The sequence below is a fragment of the Pholis gunnellus genome (assembly GCF_910591455.1).
Source record: "Pholis gunnellus genome assembly, chromosome: 20".
Lineage (NCBI taxonomy): Eukaryota > Metazoa > Chordata > Actinopteri > Perciformes > Pholidae > Pholis > Pholis gunnellus.
Window position 1 is genome coordinate 5,630,384 of NC_136547.1, and position 13,207 is coordinate 5,643,590.

At 44.2% G+C, this 13,207-nt stretch overlaps 1 protein-coding gene across 1 annotated transcript in view; it reads right to left on the reverse strand.

Moving 5' to 3' along the window:
- Window positions 1-13,207, reverse strand: part of LOC306711900 (cadherin-20-like) — a gene marked incomplete at its 3' end in the record, with an annotated part of 68,293 nt that overhangs the window by 12,766 nt on the left and 42,320 nt on the right. Inside the window, exons 2-5 of the mRNA XM_079180982.1 lie at window positions 8,344-8,646; window positions 3,998-4,292; window positions 3,559-3,678; window positions 757-924 (exon numbers count right to left, since the gene is read on the reverse strand). Of these exons, the coding sequence (XP_079037108.1) occupies window positions 757-924; window positions 3,559-3,678; window positions 3,998-4,292; window positions 8,344-8,559 (799 nt within the window). The 5' untranslated portion in view covers window positions 8,560-8,646. The remainder of the gene's footprint in view (window positions 1-756; window positions 925-3,558; window positions 3,679-3,997; window positions 4,293-8,343; window positions 8,647-13,207) is intronic.

Genomic DNA, 13,207 nt, shown 5'->3' on the forward strand with positions numbered 1-13,207 from the left:
TTGAGACTATAAACTGATATTTGGTTAGTCCTTTTAAGGTTCTCTATTCAGCATTCATTCAGGAAGTAGCGATCCCTCTGTGTGTGTGTGTGTGTGTGTGTGTTGTATAGCAAGCATCGCTGTGCTTTGTTGACATAGCCGCTCTGACCGTGCACGCCTTTTTTAGGGCTTGAGAGTCTCTGTAAGCGGGTCCAAGCGGGTTAGCTTCACGGCCGCCGCTCTGCACTGCTCTCATACGGCGGTTACAGCTGATGGCGCCGTCCCGGCCCACGGCGTCGGGACAGAGCAGCGCCCGCCCTCCAGGTTCCCCCTCAGGTCTACAGGTTCGCTCTGTCAGCACTGGTGCACATGGTGCCTGCTCGGCTGTCGCCATGTTGAAAGCCGTGTGGAGCCGATTAGATACGCTTTTCACTTTTAGCACCTTCAAGTCAAACAATAATTTGTAACTTTTGTGTGTCATAACTCGTCACATTTAATTAATAGTGAGATCCATTTTTCAGCTCCTTGATGTATTTAGTCCCATTTTTGTTTTGTGATTGTTTTATGCCGTCATAGCCCTGGCTGCTTTGCTTCTCTCCTGTTGAGAGAAACTTTCTAAAACTACAGATTTGAGCTATTTCAGTATGAGGAGCGATTTAGAGAAAAGGGTGATGTGGGTTCAGGTCGGGCGGGAGCAAAGGGAATAAAAGGAAAATAAAAAGAAGATGAGAATAAGACAGCAGTGCGGTAAGGAGGAACTGTTGTCATGTCTCTTACTCTGGTCAAACATGGGCGGGTTGTCATTGACGTCGCCGAGCGTGATGTTGACAGTGGTGGTACCGGCGAGCCCCCCCAGCTGGCCGCCCATGTCCTTGGCCTGAATGACCACAGTGTAGTTTTCTCTGGTCTCCCTGTCCATGTCTGCCAGGGACACACGGACTATGCCTGAGGAGAGGGAGAGAGAGTAAGAAAGGGCAAACAAAGATGCATGAGGTGAAGTAAAGGTCAGCAACAGGGAGCTGGTGACACAGATTAGGGTCATGTGTCCGAGCGATGGCGTCCTGGAATGTCAGCGCTCTCAACGGACCGGACAACAGGCTGCATGAGTGATTCTATAATCAAACTAGTCGCTCTATTCTACTTTACACATCATCATCATGAGCAGCATTTCTGCAGGTAAAACCATTATTATATACACGTTTGCATATGTACATGAGAGAGATACATGCTTTCACTCAAAATGAGTAAATCTAAACCTTGGCTTGAACTGAAACTGACAAAAAAATGGAAGAAGAGCAGCTTCTAGACTCAATAAGTGTTCATGGTTGGACAGGAGAGGATTTGTGAAATTCAAACACATAAAACCTGTAGACTTTGCACACTAACCAGACTGTTGCAGTGAACGTAACCTGCTTTAACTTGGTGCTTAACCTTCAAAGACGTGTTTTGCAGTTTGCGCTGCATTTTGTATACCCCCCCCCCCCCCCCCAACGCATTGATACACAGACAGTTTCGCCAGATGCAGCAGAATCCAACCAAGGTCAAGTGATGTTATTTTTCTGCTGATGAGTAAGGAAAGGAGCGCCTGTGTGGGTTTTAAGCAATATGTGGTTAAGTCCTGCATTGTGTTCGCACCAATAAAAGCCTGGGTGCTTACAGGCTGATTGATAGCTGTAGAGCCACTTGTGTTTCAGTGATGGATGAACCTACAGCAGCAGCGGTCTGACCGGCTGCTGATGGGCAGCGCAGCCTGAGAGGATTGGCAACCGATTTCTGTGCTGACAAATGAAATGAGGCAGCTGTGGTTAAAAAAGACCATGGCTCCCTGCTTTTAAGAATCTTAATGTATTTATGGTAGTGCTAGTTTGAGTTATGAACGCTGTTAACATGCATGTGCTGCAGTTTTGCAGCTAGATATTACAGCGTGAGATGTTTTAGCTTCTTATTTACACGTTTTTTATTCTTTATTTTCTTTGCTAACATCTTGCTTGATTTTTTTTTTTTATGTATTAAAACCTGAATAAGACATGAATAATGTGCCGCTTTTATCACACCTCCACTCTTTTGGTGACATGATCATGTGTTAACACGGATTAATTAAAACAGTTGAAGCTCTGAAATGGACCGTTCGCTAAGCCTCTCCCACCCGTCTCTACACGGTCAAACTGTCAGACCTACCATGGAGCCCACACTGTCACTAATGGCACTGAATACGTTTGATCAAATCTTTGAAAAATTAAAAAAGGATTTAATATAAAAGCAGACAGTAGAGTCTACAACATGCATTTAAAGAATATATCCGGGATGTGAAACTGCTTCGTTAGCCAAAACACGTTAAAAACGTCGACAGATCAGAGTGTGAAAGTGAACCATCGCATCACCTGGAGATCGAGACGGAAGACAATGAAATGAAGGAACAACCCTGGTCATCTTTATTCGCGGTTTACGATCATTAAAAAGCAAAAGTAACGTGTGTAGACATTCAGTATGCGTTCGGTAGCTAGCGTAGCATAGTGCTTACGCAAGTGCTTACGCAAGTGCTTACGCAAGTGCTAGTGTAATCTGCTAATGCTAGCTCCACAGGCTTTTACGTAGAAGAAAAATATTTCAGTTATTCCGTAACCTCATATTTTTTCAGGGATGCACTTATTCACTTTCCTCCCGTTTGTGCATTAAACATGAAGCTAGAGACAAGCTTGGGTACTTAGCTTAGCATAGAGACAGAAAGCAGTAGGGAACAGTTAGCTTCGCCTTTAAGTAAACAAAGAAATGAGATGCACCGTGTGAATTAGTCAGCTTTACAGCTGTTGGTATGGGTTGATATTTTTTCCTTTGGACAGAGCCAAGCTAGCTGTTTCGTCCTGCTTCATGCTAAGCTAAGCTAATGGCCTACTGGTTCCAGCACAGCATAGACAAATGAAAATGGTATTAGTCTTTGTCTAACTCTCAACCAGAATGCAAATAAGCTTATGTCGATATAAAGTTAATTAATCATTATAGCAATGATGGCTAAATATTTGATTTGTAGTACTCAGACTAAAACATGCTAAATCATTGTCACTGTCCATTTTAAAGCCAAACAGATCTATTTTCATGGGATTAAACCTCTGAGCAGTTTCTTGAGTCACTTCACTACGAGGGCCCACCTGTCTCATTCTGTCCTCATTTTCATCAAAGAAGTGTGTTACACTAATTTATTTTTATTTTTATGTCGAGTGCCAGTAGTTCGAGTTATTGCCAGTTGCAACAAAAAAGCGTCGTGTTTCAGACAAGTGTTCGCTTGTCTCGTAGCAACAACAGGAGCCATGCTGAGCTTCCCACATTCAGAGCCGGTATAATACACAAGGGGCGTCAAAGTGTGGACTGCTAAAATCAGACCGTGGTGGCAATGACGGTGTTAGAAACGAGGTTGTGAATTAGCAGTAGCTGTCAGCAGAGTGTTAACCGTCAGTGGTGGTGGTAGTTCATGTGGAGCTCGTAAAGTGGCTAAAGTGGCAGGTGAATAGTGAAATCAATCAGCGTCTACATGTAATGCATCGAAAGGCATGGACACCGTGGTTACAGATTGAGAGGTCGTACCGGTCTTGGCGTCCACTGAGAAGTAAGGCTGGCCCTCCAGGATGCTGTAGACCACGCGAGCGCTGTTGCCATACGTGGGGTCGTCGGCGTCGGTAGCGGTCAGCTGGATCACAGATGTTCCTGGGTTGTAGATGAAGAGGAGAAAAAAAAAAAGAGAGGCCATTATCAACAAGTGAATCAAAAGAAATAATGTGGGTGGAGTATTTTATTTTATTTTTTTCCATCAGCTACTTCAAAGTAACCACAAAACGTTGGTTTATGAATAGTGAATGAAGCAGATTGGAAACGAGCCTGATAGAACAAACAATAACTCTGCAGGGCTGTTATGTACTTTGGTGTTGTTCACCGATGGCTGCAGCCACTCCCTTTTTAAAAAAACAAACACCGCAGACATGCACAGGCAGTTTAGTTTCTGCCTCCTCTTTATCCACCTGCTCACCTATTTTGGACATTTCGGGCACAGACGCCTGGTAGGGCCCGTCCAGAAACCTGGGCTCGTTGTCGTTGATGTCCTGGATCTTCACGATGAACTGAGACTCGGGCTCCAGAGGCCGGTCCGTCAGGCGGTTGCGGGCCTGGGCGCGGAGGGCGTACTGGGCTTTCACCTCACGGTCCAGCCTCTGGATGGCGTGGATGTCCCCCGTGCCGTCATCGATGGTGAAGGTGGTGCCCGCGCCCTCGCCCGTCAGGATGTACTTAATGGAGCCGTCGCCTTTATCCATATCTGAGTGGAGCTGTGGAAATGTCGGCCCATAAAAATGTTTTATTCCACAAAGCATATTCTCAAGGAAAATATCCATATTTTTATGTGTTATTTTAGAGACATCTCAAGGGTTTTGTAAGTAGCATGGGACGACTAAAAATGTTTAAATCTGTGCCCAAACTTGTGCCCCAAAAAATCACGACTGTATCAACAAAGCATAAATGTAACAGTGATCACAAGTTGAAACAACGGGAATATAACGCATATGGTTCACTCCAGAAGTATTAGGACAGCGGCAGCATTTTCAGGACATTTAATTGGGTCACATGCCCTAATTTTAGAACAATGCAGCAGCCCAGTGATCCGAAACAATAGAGACAACCAGTGGAAAGTTCTTGTGTCCAAATCAATCACATGATCTGAATCCAACTAAAAATGTGTCAGTGACGTTGGTTGCTATATATATCAAGTGTCTACACTACTGAATCTACAGTTATGATATCTATCAACAATAATAATGGAAAGCGGTCTTTGGTTGCAGCGGCTTCAGAGTTGGAACGCTACTTTTATCTGTTTTATAACATTGTAATTTAATATCTTTTGGAGAGTTGGTCAGAAAAAATAAGAAATTTGAAGACATCGTATAGCTAAGTGACGAGTTTCTCAATGGAAATAATTAGTATTTATGACAATTTTTTATATTTATTAGTAGACATTGTAAACATGAGTTTATGGTCTCAATCTCTACTTTCAAGTCTTCTTCAATACAGCATGATGTTCATTTAGTAAATGATGGTCCATTTACAGTCAAACAGACCATAATGTGGAGTATGCTTTAGGGCGGGGCTACACAGTGATTGACAGTTTGCTACCAGTTGTCTGTGTTTTCTTCTTACAACTTTAACCCTTTCACATTGTTTTCACTTCATGAAAGTTAATAATTGTAACATTTTCTGTCGCCTAAAAATGTTGTATTCAGCATTTGTTTCCACTTAGATCCATCCTCTCTTGTTACTTCAGAAACCTATCATTGCCCGGATAAAGTTAGTTTTTGCTCCATCACAAATAGGTTTCTAATCAAAGTACTACAAACTATGTTGTTTTTACTAAACCTAACCAAGTAGTTTTGTTGCGTTTTTGTTTTGTTTCAATTCACAATGTCAATCACCTGTTCTTAAAACTGCGATTGTAACCAGGGAGAAAATAAGTTTCTATTGAAACATCGCAGTAAAAGCATTCGAGTGGTATGGTGACATTAAACAAACACAGGACTATCACCCAGGAGACCACTGTTCTGGTCCAGCACACAACATGGTCTTATTTTAAGCCAAACCATGAATGCAGTTTAGTTGTATGTGAACGTAGTTTTGTAGTAAACAGGTTTACAGCAATTATTTCTGCTGGAGTTCAGAGCCAACACGACAACGAAAATGTGCCACAGTCCTAAAACTTGAGACATTTCTATTCATTCGACAAGCTACAACCCAGATTTGCTATTTCAAAGTTAAAATCCTTTTCAATGAATGTTTATTGTGCTTGATTACACAAAAGTACATAACAATCGAAGTCAACATAGTGGTGTGTGTTTTTGTGTGTGTGTGTGTACATTAATACTGTAGCTGTAAGGAGCCATCTAATCACAGCTCACAGCCTGTTTGTTGCCACGTTGCCCTGCAGAGCAATCAGAGGTCTTTTGTGGCCTCAAAGTGCAAACGCCAGCCTGTTGATGTGCAATCACTCCTCACTTTGTGCTTAAAGGATCTCTGCATACGATGAGTACTTACTGCCATCACGCTGGCAGAGCGGAATTAAATGCCCCCATTGATGTCTTATCTGGTATATAATCAACACACTAACACACAGCACCAACAACCCCCCCCCCCCCCCCCCCCCCCCCCCCCCCCCCGTGCCGCTGACTCTGAAATCACTCTTTCTCAAACTGCTTGGCCTTTCCCCCGCTGTCTGGGGGCCACTAACTGAAATGACCAAGCGCGAGGTTGTGGAACTGCTAAAAGTTTGCAGCTACAGCACTCGTTGTTATTGCTGCCGATAGTTCAGCAGCAATCTTTACATTACCCATCACCCCCCCCCCCCCCTTTCCGAAAGCAGCCAGAGCTTCAGCTCTTATCTCTGTCGGACAACGTGCCCACCTGCACTCTCTCCTGAAAAAAAGTGCCGAGCTCGGGGCCTGGAGAATATATATTTTTTTTAATCAACAACCCCATTGTGGGCTTCAGCCCTTCGTGTCTCGTGGCGATATATCTCGCGCCGGTGCCTTCTCCTTCTCCTGCAGTGATCCTTCCTTTACACTCAAACCTATGAAAAGAGTTTGACACTCGGGCTATCAATTACCCGCTCCGTCTCCGCCGCCAGAAAGCCCAATACCTCCGACATCCCCCCCAATGGCTCTGAATACTAAGCTCCTCAACAGGAAGAGTGGCAAGGTAGGCTGAACTGAGACTAAAAACCTACAGAGCATTTTAAAAAAGTGGAAGAAGAAACTCTAAATGGGAAAGCGACTGTTAGCAGATCACGTGATACTCCCTCAGGACTTGTTACTCTTCTATCTGGTCCGAGAGCATGACTTTTAGGAATTCGGCTCCCCCCCACCCCCCACCCCCCAAGTATTCCCAAGCGGTAGAGGGGAAGTTATTCCAGAAGACTAATTAGGCATGTTTGAAGCAGGATTTTAAAAGTCGACAAGGAATTCTGAGGCAATCGTAAATTCAACCAAAGGTCTGGAATCTGTCTTTTAGGAAGCATCTTTGTGAAGAGAGTATTTTTTTAATGCCTTCACATACTGGGAGATCTTGCATCCACACTGCGGGAAACACGCTCACATTAACGTCACAGATTTGATCTGCATTTACATGCAATGCAATACAGTGAGTCCATTGGTACTGGTCTAAAGGGGATCACTGGTCATTCAAGACTGTACAAACTGTTGGGTGCAGCAAAATATTAATAAAACGATGAGAATTGATTTTTGACGTATATTAGAACTCAAATTTTAAATTAAAATGAAGATTCTTTTTGGAAGATGAAATATATTTACCCTCACAAAAAGACTAACTTTTGGTTCTCAAGTGATTTTTGTTGAGGTGGTTTATACATACTTCCCCTCAGGAAGTATTTTGATTGTGGATGGATAAATGGATAAAAATAAGGTCATCAATAAAGTACGGTACCGTATTGTTTCACCAATGCTGAAATGTGCCACTGATGATATTTCATCCTTATTTTACTGGAAGAGTTTAAAGTTCATTAATAGTTTGAAAACGGGACCAAATTACTCGCTTTTTTATTAATAATATTCTAAATAAATGTCAGTCAGTTTTCCACTAATGAAGAAAGTGACATATATATATATATATATATATTTTTTTTAAATGGAAGGATATTTATGGTTTCAATGGGGTCATTTTTGCAGTGTCGCTCTCTGGCTCAAACACTGTACACATAGGACCACTTTATCTTGTTTGAAGTGACGTAATGGCAATTTTCATGGCAGTTTCCAGGACTGTTGTCTCCCCCGATGATGACTGGCCTTACAACTATTGATCAAATGTTCAATTCACTTCAGCGACTGAGCGATCAAAGTGCTCCTCTGCGAGTATCCCTCGTCCTCTCTTTTCAGAGCATGTCGGTCGCGTTGCAGACGGAGGAAGTGGAGGAATGACTGAGTGAAGCCTCGGCTCGAGTCAATTAACTTGATCACTGCTGTCTGGCTCCGGTTCAAAGTGGACAGAGGAGAGGCTGTTTCATGGACGCAGTGCATCCTGGGATTACATTGGGATTTTTTGTGTGTGTGTGTGTGTTGTGGCTGAAGTTCCCCCTCTGCCCACCCATGATCTTCTCTTTTGCAGCTTCGCTCTGTACAAGCAGCAGATGACCTCCAGGCTGCCGAGCTCCCCTGCAGATCTGATAGTTTGTCGTGGTTTAGATCTCTTTAAAAACAACTACGTACATCAAGTGGAAAGGTCATGCACAAAAGATGCCCACCCCCCCGGCTCCCTTTGCTTTCCTCCAGGTTAAACCTCTGCGTGCTCGTTCTGACTGTACAGCATGTAGGCAACACTGACCTTTCCGATATAAAGCGGTTCCAGTCCGGTGTACTCCTCCAGGACAAAGAACTGGTTCCACACCCAGCCCCTTTTCACCCTCTGGAGCGGCACTGAGCTACCAGCGTTTCCCTCCTCCGCTGGCTCACCCACAAGGCCGTGGGGCAGGAGGGTCAAGATGCAGAGGGCCACGGGGAGCAAGGCGCTGGCAACTGCTGGAGGATTCCGGCCTCCCATTGTGAAGCACAGAGTCGTATTTGAAAATCCTCTTTCTTCACGAGTGCAGTTGTTTCCTGGTTCTTTTTTCTGGCTACTGGCGCCGTCCTGGAAGAGAAAAGAACAAGACAGATTAGTCTCAGATTTATCTCCTTTTGGACGCTGTCGTTCTTTTGTCGTGGTCTGTGTTGCGCTGTGGGATACCCGCAGATGAAAACATATTCATTCTTTTCTCCTGCCTCCAGGTTAGCCCTCTACTACTGGGTTTTTGTTTGAGTTCATAATGAGCCTCATCGCAGCTGAATGATGGGACTCCCGATGAGGCCAGGTGGAGGAGGAGAGGAAGAAGGGTACAGTAGAGAGAGAGAGACTTGCAGTAAATATAAAGGAGAAGACTGGGGAGGCCAAGGAGGTGTGTAACTGTAACAACCCCGGTGTGGTTCATACGGGGAGTCATGTGTTGTGACTATTTCAGCCAGGAGTCTTGTGGCCCTTCCCCAACCAGATATCCAGGCAACCGCACACACACGATACGTTGTCTTAATTAGTTTAATTCATTTTCAAATCATACATCTCTAATGAACTCGGAAAAAAAAATGTACAAAGAGAAGTCAGTGATGCTTGTTTAGTTTGAAGCAGTATAAAATTCAGATACGATTAATCGGATCTTATGCATTATCGTTTCCTTGATTCAGCTTCTTACCTGGAAAAAAAACCCAACTATTCGCTTACAGACATCTCGTTCCCAATTTAAGTCTATGGGCAAATCTTTTTGGGCCCGATGGCATCACGTGATGGACCTCGAAGTTCTAATTCCATGGTTTGGGCACTATATCAAATGTTCTTCAAAGCCTGGCTCTCTTCCCGGACGCTTGGTTTCCCGCTGCTTCCAGTCTTTATGCTAAGCTACGCTAATCGCCCACCACCTTAAGCTCCATCCTTAACACACAGAAGAACCCAACTCTCCACAAGGAAGCATACATTCATAAAAACTGCTGATAACTTCTGATGGTAGTCGGCAAAAGCGCGCATCAACACACGATTGTTGTTGCTGAAATTCCCGAAATTTCCATAAACCTTTTGAAAAGGAAACGTAACGAATGTCAAAACCGAAATGATCGCGCGCTTTGAAAAAGAAGTGACGCCACAGTCTTTACCTTAGCTCCCTCTTCCTCCTGTCACAAGGAGAGGCGAGCTCTTTCACACCTCCTGTAAAAGGCCCGGGGGTGTGATGTTCTCACATTGTAGTGTTTCTGTTAACACCCCATGATCAGCTTTACTCACACCGTGTTGTACAAGTTCCCTTCAGCGCTGCACCCCGCTCATTACAAGTGTACTGTAGGTCTTTTTCTCGCTCCATGTCTCAGGTTTTTTGTTTGATTTCATGCCTTTTAATAACATCTCTTATCTCTACTATCTGTATTGCTCTTTTTAAAATGAACATATTCTTTAAGATCAGCCTGTCAATCCTATAAATCTCTTTCAGGAGATGCTTTTGTTTGGGGTTTGGCTGAATCAATACCCTTTCACAGCGCATGTCACCTACGCTTCCCATTTCTTCCATCTGCATCTTGTTTTTTAATGTGTTTAGGAGGACGACCGCATCTGCCGGCTCCTCCTGCTTTAACAAGCTTGTGGGGAAAATAGGCAGATTTACGGTGAAAAGGCAGAAAGAGGGCGGGAGAGAACGGTAAAAGAAAAGCATAAAGGGGCTGTTAGCAGAGGGAGGAGGACTGTTTCTGGCCTGGAAATACAAAAAAACAAAACAGCGGAAGAAAAGAGAGACTGTTTGACTCACGGGCTGACTCCATTATGTTTTGTAAGAGAGTGCATTGTGCTGCTGCAGACTCTCTGAATCGCCAAACTCAGTTAATCATTGTTGAAGCGGCACAAAAGGCAGGGAAGGGTGGGGGGGGCGTGGCCGCATTGTCAGTGGGTGGCTGGGCCAAGAGAGAGAGAGAGTGTTTGTGTGTGTGCTTGTGTGTGTGTGTGTGTGTGTGTGTGCTGCCTGGCAGGAAGGGTGACACTTGACCCCGTTGCTCCCCTCTTTTCGGTCCATTCAAGCCGCCCGGTTGCCATTATGGAGTGAAATTAGCTCCCTGTTCTTTGCTCACAAACCCCTCAGCCCCCCCCCACACACACACACACCCAAAGGTCACGGCTCGCACCCGAGCATTTTGCTCCATTTTTGTCATCCCTAATGAGGTGACATGCAACGCAATTGTGCTGGCAAAACATTTCACACATCCCTCTCTCAAGTATTTCTACTTGTTTAAAAAAGGGGAGGGGGGGGGGGGGCAGCTGGCGCGTTTAGCGTACAAGCTGTGAATGGACGGGACGGGTGGCTGAAGGGGATGAGGAGCGAGGTGGCGGGTGGAGGAGCAATCACATGACGAAGCTTAAGTCGAAGACTTGAGGTATTTTCCCACCGTGGCTGAAAATGTGTCTTTGTATCCAAAAGACCCAATTTAGCGTTTTATGTGAAAGAGGAAGTTAACTCAAAATGAAATGGAACATCTGACTTTGATTTGTTTGTTTTTCAAAGAGCAGGAAACCCCTGAGAGGGAAAAGGTGTTTTTGTGGAGCAGGAGAAAGAGATTGATTGACGCGGGGGGAGCAGCTGGAGGAAAAATGACAAGCCATACTGTCTCATCATTTCACTCCAAACCCACCTGCTGCTCCGTTAACGTGCGATCCGACAACAACAGACTGCATGACACCGCTCCGATCAGAGAGAAGTGAAACAACTGCGACAATAACGCGACTGACCAACTGGCAGCGGTGCTGATGCGACACCTGTTCAGATTATTGCGTCGGTAATGACCACAACAACTACATTTTAATCCTGTTCAGTGAATAAAGGCTACAGACTGTAATGTGTTAAACAGAGTTGTAGTCAAGACCACATAAACCAAGACCAGGGGGGCATCATAACAGAGACAAGACAAAGACTTTGAGGGGTTGGGACTACGTCAAGACCAGAGTCTCACTCTGCATGATGCACGCAAACCAGAGTCAATGCTATTAATCTGAAAGATCCACATTCACACAAAGACACCCACAGAAAACAAAAGATTCCTCTTCATTCGCTTCTTTTAGCGCCATATACATTGTGCGTGTGTGTGTAAGTATAAGTGTAGCATGAGAAATGTTTCGACAGAATGATCAAAAGGTGGCGAAGTTTTTGTGTTGCCCTTTGGTTTTTCTATGAGCAGTCAGATGAATCGGACAATGCACAGGCAGTTTAGTGACATTCAGTGCAGTGGTGGTCCGAGTCCTCTTCGTCTGAGACCCGAAACCTTCCAAATGTGGTCTTGAGACCAAGACCGACCTCGAGTACTGGTGGTAAAACTTAAAAGTTGGACGAAAAGTTTGGATCGGATGCTTTGTCTATAAATATTCTTCAGATGAAATGAAACTCTGATGCGTTTGATACGCTCCACTTATTTTGTTAATTCAAACAAGCTTTTTGTAGGAAAGGCATCATTCCTCCAAGTATTGGTTTTGTATCAGAAGTTAAACAAAGTCATCTGTGCATAGAAATGTAACATAAACTGCAATCTAGAGCTGAAGAAAATGGCGAATTAATCAAAAAATGTAACTTCTTTTAGTACAACTCATTAATTGTTAATCATTTTTAATCAAAGTTCAAGCACATTTCCTAGTTTCAGCTTCTCAGATGTTAGGATTTGTGGCTTTTCTTATATTAATGTAACGGTAAACTTTATATATTTGGGTTTGGGACAGTTTATCGGACAAAAAAAAGATTTTAATCAACCATATAATTACTTGATCAGCAAAAGTCTGGAAAATAATCATTAGTTCCAGCCTTAATGTTATCAAGAACCTCACCCAGACCTTTTGGTCTCATTCACCGAGTGAGGTTACTAAAGGGGCCAACTCAGTGTGTGGTGCATTAAGTGTGGGTCGGCCCTGTTTAAGTGCCATGTGAAGCATTATTAAGTGCTGATTTCACAGTGGCCATGTCTGTGCTCCTCTCACCTCGGCTCTGAAATAGAAAGAGGCCTCCCAGACTGTGAAAAAAAGGTCCTTTTTAAAAACTGGGTGGACCCATGAAAAAGGGGTCCCACCCACCCTAGCAGGCCAAAACGTCACGGCCAATTTGTTAACCACAATTGATTCTGCACGGTGGATGCCACCGCGAAGGCTCTGCAAAATCTCTGACCCAGACGAGAGGCTGCATCGATGCAATTTTTTTTAGAAAATGTATTTTTAAAGATGCAGAAGCACCGGCATGACAAAGAGTCTTTCAGTAAGCCGAGCACAATAAGCCGAGCGGGCGCTGTTGCAAAAAATGTAGAAGCGGTTTCTCATACGGCCACCGAATCTAATGTCACTTCCCTTTGCCGAGTGCTGAGCGTGACGCCGCATTCCTCCACCAAGTTCAGTTTCTGAATGTTTGTTTACACGTAATTAAATTCTGCAGTAACTTTTAATAAGCAGGCCGTCCCCCCCCCCCTCAGTATGGCCTCCGGGGAGTTTTGTGACCAGGTCATCTGTTTTTTTGAAGCAAAGGGTCTCTACCGTGTGCGCCTGCAGCAGGGACGCTGTTCCCTCAGATGGCAGCCTTCAAAGCAACTCAGGGAGGTATGTGTGTAGGTGTGTGTGTGTGTGTATTCTGGCCAAACTCTCTCAAGATCACACAGTT